The sequence below is a fragment of the Prosopis cineraria genome, unplaced genomic scaffold, assembly GCF_029017545.1.
Source record: "Prosopis cineraria cultivar Desert tree isolate PC_DT_omini unplaced genomic scaffold, ASM2901754v1 PC2, whole genome shotgun sequence".
NCBI lineage: Eukaryota > Viridiplantae > Streptophyta > Magnoliopsida > Fabales > Fabaceae > Prosopis > Prosopis cineraria.
In genome coordinates this window covers 36,455,339-36,463,254 of record NW_026555333.1, presented here as the reverse complement: position 1 = coordinate 36,463,254, position 7,916 = coordinate 36,455,339, and the positions used below count along the sequence as shown (strand labels likewise).

The 7,916-nt window shown below is 32.0% G+C and overlaps 1 protein-coding gene across 1 annotated transcript; it reads right to left on the bottom strand.

Annotated features, from left to right (window-relative positions):
• Window positions 1-4,392: 4,392 nt before the first annotated feature.
• Window positions 4,393-5,395, bottom strand: LOC129302730 (uncharacterized). The gene is made up of 2 exons (XM_054941622.1): window positions 5,049-5,395; window positions 4,393-4,966 (listed from the first exon to the last, which is right to left on the bottom strand). Exons 1-2 carry the CDS (start codon window positions 5,393-5,395, stop codon window positions 4,393-4,395), a joined length of 921 nt encoding a protein of 306 aa, XP_054797597.1.
• Window positions 5,396-7,916: the final 2,521 nt, after the last annotated feature.

Below are 7,916 nucleotides of genomic sequence, written 5' to 3'. Positions count from 1 at the left end.
CAGCACGAGTTCAACTTGAGAAGGCAAGTGATCGTGGCATTTTGTATCACCCTTCTTGAGGACATGACAGCTTCTCAGTAGAGCTTTTAAAAATGACTTCATTTTATGATCTGGTAAGGGCAAAATGATGGTTGTTGATTAGCAAAGTTTTTTTTATATAATTTTAAACATACGATATTTTATATGGTGTAGGACATAAAAAAGGTATACAAAAATGTTGTGACCTTTACACATTAAATTGGACAAAGACTCCTCAAGCTCTAAGTTAAAAGAAGAGGAGAGGAAGTTGTTTAAAAGCATGATGGTAAAGAGGAAGAGGAGGAAGAGTTGGAACATGACAACAAAGAAGAGGAAGGAGAAGAGACATAAGATGAACATGAAGAGGAGGGAGAATTCGGAGAAGATGAGAAGGAGGAAGAGGAAGGACAAGTAGAAGGAGATGAAAATGAAGAGGAAGGGGGATCCAGAGAAGATGAAAAAGAAGAAGAGGAAGGATAAGCAGGAGATAAAAATGAAAAGGAGGGAGAATCGAGTGCATAAGAAGAAGTAGACAAGTCAATTAGAAAACCAGATTCTAAGGGTGAAATGACACTAAAAAGGTCACAATGATAAATAGTCACACTATTCATTCACCCTTTTTCGATGATAGATGGAAGGCAAAAAGAGGACGTGAAGAAAGAGGACAATGTACAGAGAAAAAAGTTTACCAATACTATACAAAGTCTATTCCACCCAATGAGGGATTTGAGTATGATATTCAACCTTACTAGTTGATATGTTCATAATCGATTGGTTGATATAATTTTGTTTTCTGTAATAAAAAATTGTGGAGATTGAGTAGTATCATTTGACAAGATATGAATGCAAGTGTCTAGGTCATAAATAATGGATCAGTAGTTCGGTGAGCAAGCGTGCTAGTTAAAATAGATCAAATTATAGTAAAATTTTAATGTAACTAATTTTTTATGTAGGTTGTTACATTAATTGGAAGAATTTTGGTCAATAAGCAAAAGAAAAAGGATCAAGTTATGCAGTGACACATTTATGATCCAGATTTTGCAGTTTGTCTTACAGTTTAATTCCTTTGTTTTATTAGGTGCTTACAAGTTACAAGTGTTACATTTTTCATTTCAGGGAACCATAATCCACTAACAAAAAAAATAGGACTTGGATAGCCATTTAAAGGACTTTATGCCAACTAACATTGGGTATAACATAGGAGATTGTGATTTTATTTTTTTTCCTTATAGTGTTTACATTGCAATAGTTTTGCTATGTTGTGAAGCCAAAAACAGCCATAATATATGTGCTGAACTTGATGTTACCATCTGATAAAGAATCAAAGAAGAAAAAGAAGAATATAAAGAAAGCAAAAGGAGCTCTGTTACCAAAAGAGAAGGAAAAAATGACATACTTTATGGTATGTCTTTTCCCATATAGTGATATATAAAATTTTATTGGTGAAAGCTTCTCATTCACTTTGTTATTATTCTCAAAAAAGCAAGTTTATAGAAATATTAATGAAACTGAAACCTAAACTTGTTGATAACAATTATGACCTAGAGTTGAAAGTGGTGCCTATGGAACAACAACCGACGACGTGAGTAAAAAAGCTAAATTATGTACATGTAATTAAGTATATATTTCCCAAGTACGTGGTGACAGATTTCATATTTTTTATAGATCTGATGTGAAATGTATGTCATCTTTTGCCTTAGACAGTGGAATAATACTGCACCAAAGGAATGGGGCAGCCTTACTATGCCTCCTCTAACAATGGTAGGAATAAATGTTAAAGTTAAGATATAATTCCTAAGTGTGACAATTTTGTGTTTTGTGAGTTGACTTTATCTAATTGTGTAGGAACAATTGAGTGAAATGATGAGTGAGATATTGCATTGGTTGGTGACTCATCCACACAATAGAGTGGGCTCTCAAGTCATGACATCCATTTTGAATGCTGGGCATGTAAGATCCAAAAGATTGAAATCATAGTATAGACATTTGTGATATGTAAATTAAACCTTTATGTAATTAAGTTTTTTTTTCTATGGCTTCTTGTATATGAAATAGCAATTAATTAAAAAAAAACTTTAACTATATATTCAAGAAATTTGACAAACCGTCTTTGATTTTTATTGACTCATGTTACTTTCAAACTGACATTTGGTTTTTTCACAACATATATTATGGAATTATCAAGTGAGGTTGGTGGAACATAAATTGTGCCTAGTGGCTTATCCTTATACAATAAATTCCCAATTCATGTTAGGCTCTTTCAAAACATACGTTCAGCTTTTTCCCAAGTTAGGTTAGGACACTCGCAAGAGACTTTGTTGGAACCCAACTTGTGCCACGTCAGTTTTCATCAAATAATAAATTTCCAAGTCACATTAGGAACTTTGATAACATATGTTAGTTACTTTTCTAACTTATGTTACCAAATTCTCATGTGAGGTTGCTGGAACAAAACTCGTGCCAAATGGCTTATCCTTACGCAGTCAATTTCCAAGTCACATTAGGCTCTTTCAAAACATGCGTTCACCTTTTTCCCAAGTTAGGTTAGGCCATTTCCAAGTAACTCTATTAGAATCCAACTTGTGACAATACTTATCCTTTAACAATGAATTCCCAAGTTACTTTAGTCACATTCACAACATACATTAGTTATGTTTCCAAAGTAGGTTAGGGAATTCCAATTGAGGTTTTTGAAACCCAATCTATGGCAAGACTTACCCTTAAAAAAAGAGTTTCCAAGTCATGTTAGGACATTTCACATTACAATGTTAGCTACTTTTCTAACTCAGGTGCACCATATTTGCATCCTTTTTTACATAAAAAATATCCCAACTACCTAAATAGTACCTATGTAGTTTGCTTACCAAAAAACAACATAGACTGCAAGCCCATTTACATAATCTATCACCTCCATAAGTACAAAAAACATATGAGGTGGCTGTTTGTACAAAAGGTCATTCAATAGCAAAATGCACAAAATAAATAAAAACCATATGCATTTTAATTTCAAACTAACTAATATGCATATGGTTTTCACCCCCTTTCAATCCCTACATTGAATTGAGATTCCTACATCTATTCTTGGTATGTCCAGCTTGATTTCATCTTGAGCAATAATACACTTTTTTATTTTGAAACTGTTACTCTCTTCGCTTGGTAGATGGTCGCCTTAGGGGACATGTAGTCAGTGGTGTTTCCAAAAAGGTATTCTTTTCATAATCTTTATAATATAGCTCAGTCAATTGAGGTATGTCAATGGTTTCCACCATAATCATTGTGGAGCTGTAAATTTTTTCTTGTGCACGAATAGTGTAGCATTCTTCAACATGTGAATACACATTACCCTGAACTAATTTTATTGCTGCACATGCATGTGCACAAGGAATTCCTACCATTTGCTATTATTGACAAGAGCATTGTCGCAATGTTAGATTCACTCTCAAGTCATTGTTTCTTACCTTCACTAGTATCATATTCACACTATAATGTTCAACCATCATAACTTTAGCTCTCAATACATTCTCCCTCAATTTCGCTTCAACACATGGTCCAACTTTGTTTGACCAATTCGCCATTTCTATCTTGTTATTGTATAGCTTCCTCACTAATTTTGCTCGGTGCTTATTTATCAATGCGCATATATGATGTTTTCTCTCTTTCACTAACCAAGCATTAAAAGATTTAGCATAGTTTGTTATTATATTGTCCCATCTTTTGTATGGAAATCTTACTAACGCCCAATGATCTATGTCCCCATTTGTTTCGAACCATCTTGGCAACTGTGGGGAGAAAACCATCGAATGACCTATAACAACATGAAATTCTGTTTGCAACCTTGCATATGCAATATTATCCAACAACTTAAGTGCATCTTTCTTGGTCATCCCATCAATCCTTTGCATGCCTCTATTAATTTTTGTAAATTCTGAGCTGTAATTTTCTTTGGTATAACGATAAAAAAAAGCATGTTGATTGCCATCAAATATTGCACGCACTGCACTAACAATAGCATTATACCTGTCTAACACTATAGTCAATTGAACTTGGTGTGTGATCTCTCTCACATTTTTAAGAAACCAAGTCCAATTATCATATGTTTCTCCACCCACTATTGCATAAGCCAAAGGAAATAAGTCATTATTTGCATCAATTGTAGAAGCTGCTAGTAAAGTCCCCTTGTATGGACTACTTAAATGACTTCCATCGATAAACAAAATTGGATGAGCACCTTAGAGAAACCCTTTGATGCAACATCTATATGCAATAAAAAGTCTATCAAATTTGTAATTTTTCGAGGCAACCCCGCTTTGCAACTGTGTCTAGGTCCGTCTCCTTTAATTTCTCACAAAGCCATAGGATCAACATGTATGACTGTTATGGAAGCCCATGTATTTCCTCCAATGCTCTATCTTTTCCTCTCAAAGCTTGCCGATATGTGAGATTTAACCCATACTCTTTGTAAAGGTCTTGTCTAATCTCATTTGAAGTTTTCTCCACATTCCCCCTCATAGCATCAATGATGATTGATGATGTCAATCTTGAGTTAGCCTTTTGCTTTAATGGGAGGTTGTCTTGAACAAAATACATGTGTTCATTATGGAATTTTTTCACACACAATATAGAGGTTGTCTTCCCAAGAGCATAAGCTGATATCTTCCATTTACAACCATCAATATTGCATTTGACAATCATCTTCTTAGGGCTATTTCTCACAAATATGTAACCAAACCTATGAGTAAGGCTGTATTTATATAGTGCATTTTTGAATACAATTGCATCATCAAATGTCTGGCCAACACTTATAAATAAATCCATCCATTTTACCGAATTAACCTTAAGCAGTGGTACAAGAGCATTTTGTGTTGAACATGGCAAAGAGGGTGATATACTTTCAAGCTCTTGCCTACAAGGAGATCCTGGTAGTGACCATGTTAACAAATTCTCCATTCTACATTCACAATTGCTCACAGGTCAATATAAATGGTCATTAAACTAATTAAACACACAAATAACTAAGAATAACAACTTACTCCATCGAATTATCCATTGCTCCATTTATTTCACTATCATTTGTCTCAACATACATATGTGCTGACTTATCATTATACTTTATCAAATGTTGTACTCCCTCATCATTTAACAGATTTATGTATGTGTTTTTACTAAACTTCACTATAAATTTCAAGTCAACTGCACCACTTTCAACTCCTGCCACTGATAACACCATCCTCAATAGCTTTTCATGATTTATGCCTTCTCTAATCAATTTGGAAATTAATTTCCCACCTTCATAGTTCATCTTCCCCTGTAAATCTTTTACAAAATGTCCATCAACATGAAGATAACAAAATACTTCTTTTGCTGAAGTACTTGTCATATGGGAAATAAACTTGGAACAACTACAAGCAACATATAAATTTAGTATTTCACAACTGTCCATTCCATAATCCCAACCTTGACTACATAAATTTAGCATCCACATTACGTTTTTCAACATTCACGCACTTTTCAACATAGATTAGAAAAATTCAGCATCCATGTTACATTTTCCTTATTTTTCACTCCTCAACCTTTTCAACTGTGTCGTTCTCAGAAATTATTTCTTGCGCATGTCTATATATATAGTCTATTAAGTATTAAGAAGAATACTTTTTTTTCCTAGGTATAAAATAAAGAGAAATGGTGCAGGACAGCATTTGCAAAGACTAAAACATTCTTTTTATGCGTGCATGAAAGAGGACGTGTGTAAACAAAGAATACAGAGCAATGTAAGAGAAATGGAAGAAGAACATGTAGATTTCTCTTGCATGCATGGTAGAGGATGAAATGTAAAAGAAGCAATGTATATAATTACCTATTAGAAGATGATTATGCTTCACTAATATTTCCCTAACATTTTCAGCGCACGAGAACACATCCCATTAGTATTTTTCCACTGAAAAACAAGAAACAGAGCACACCAGATGAGTTTCTTTCCTGTTACCTTTCAATATTTAGTGAGGGGGAAATTTTGTAGTTCATTTTTTATCCCAATTAAAGACCATGGTCTTCACTTGGGATTTCTATTTTTCAGGATCCCTAATTGGAATTAATGTCCTTAAAGGGTCCTTAATTGTCATTCTCCCTTCTTTTTAATGAATGATCTTGTCTTATTATGAGAATGTAGACAGCAAAATTCTTATGCATATGATAATGAAAAGAATTATACAAATTTTCAAGAAGGATAAAATGACAATTTGACCCTTAAATTATAAATTTAAAAGTATAATAGCATTCTAAACTCATTTGTTTGTACATTTTCACCCTTATACATTTAGAAATGAGATAATATTCTCTTACCATTAAATTAGTTGACTATAAAATTACATAAAAGGACAAAAAAACTGCATAAAAATACCCAAAATTTACGAATTTTATTTTTATGTCTTTTCTTTAATTTTTGGGAGTTTTTGTTGTAATTCTTTTGATGATTTCTTGTAATTTTCCAATCAACTAACTGTTAAAGTTAAAGGTAGGGAATATTGTCATGATTTGAAATGCTTAGGAGTAAAAATACATAACAAAAAGTGCTAGAGTCTCAAATGTTCCTAAACTTTTAGTTTAAGAGCCAAATTATCATATTTTAGTCATGGAAGACAATACAAAATGGAAGGAAAAAGCTTAACATCTTAGAATGTTGGTCTCTATTAATTAAATATGTTAAAATATCCAACAGCCAGATTTATTTGATTCAAGAATTTAGTTTACCTTATAAATTTCAATACCCACACGATTGCTTTTAAACTAGCCACATATTATTTTTAATGTGAATATAACACAAAATAACCTGTTTATGATAAAATTAACTAAGTTATAATATAAAGTATTTCTCGTTTATTACATAATTTTCTCTTCATTGACACCGTCATTTATCACAAATAATTTTCGTCCTTAGCAAAATTTAATTTTAGTTTCTCTAGCAAAAAAAAAAAAGAAGAAAAGAGTGTCTAATTTAGTTTCTGAAATCTATTCAACTTTCATTTCAGTCCAGAAAAATTAATTTGATTCAGCATAATTCTCCAAACATTGAAAAAGTTTTTTTTTTTTGGTTTGCTAATATACACCTGCTAGCCTTTTTTTTTTTTTGTATTACCACAATCGAAATGGATTGGTTTAATAAATTATATCGCGGGATCAAATTATTAATATAATCATATTTCTTGAGATGATATATGATGATGTATGATTTTCAATAGAAAAAAATTGTTATCTAGAGTCAGAAAGGAATTTGGACAAGCTTGCCTTCCAAATCAAGGTCAGTGTTTCATGTGATTTGTTTCTTAAGAATACGATTACAAATAATAATTATTTATTAGGAAAACAATAAAGAAAAGAAATATGAAATTCTCATATAAGACCAATATTTTCTCCCCAGTCCCACCTTACTAGCCTTCCGTTTGGAGAGACAAATTAAAAGAAAAATGGGAGGGGGAAAAACTAAAGAGAAAAGCAACCTAAAAAGTAAATATTATCAATACTTATGCTTGAATGGATAAGAAAAAACAAGAGCAAATAAATAAATATCATAATGACTATAATACTTTTGTATTTGAATATATCATGTTTTATTGTTTTATATAATTAATTATCTTTCTGAAAATAAATTAAATGAAAATATTATATTACAATTAACATCATCAAAGTAATTTGAAATCAAATTATCTAGCAAAAAATGTATATATTTTCGTGTTGTTATATTTTAAATACAAATATTTTAGTAAAATATATTATTTTTTTATTTAGAGCTCCCCCCCCACAACAAAAAAATATTTCTTTCCCCTTGGGATTACTTCCTCCAGACTTTATTGGTGAGAACAATTAATGCTCTGAATCAAAGTCCCCCCCCCCCAAAAAAAAAA

Bases quoted from the DNA above. Each gene is read 5' to 3' on its own strand.
- LOC129302730 (XM_054941622.1), bottom strand. From the start codon at position 5,395: ATGACAAGTACTTCAGCAAAAGAAGTATTTTGTTATCTTCATGTTGAT. The intron at 4,967-5,048 runs GTAAGTTGTTAT...TTGTGAATGTAG, and splicing joins GCAATGGATAATTCGATGGA to AATGGAGAATTTGTTAACAT.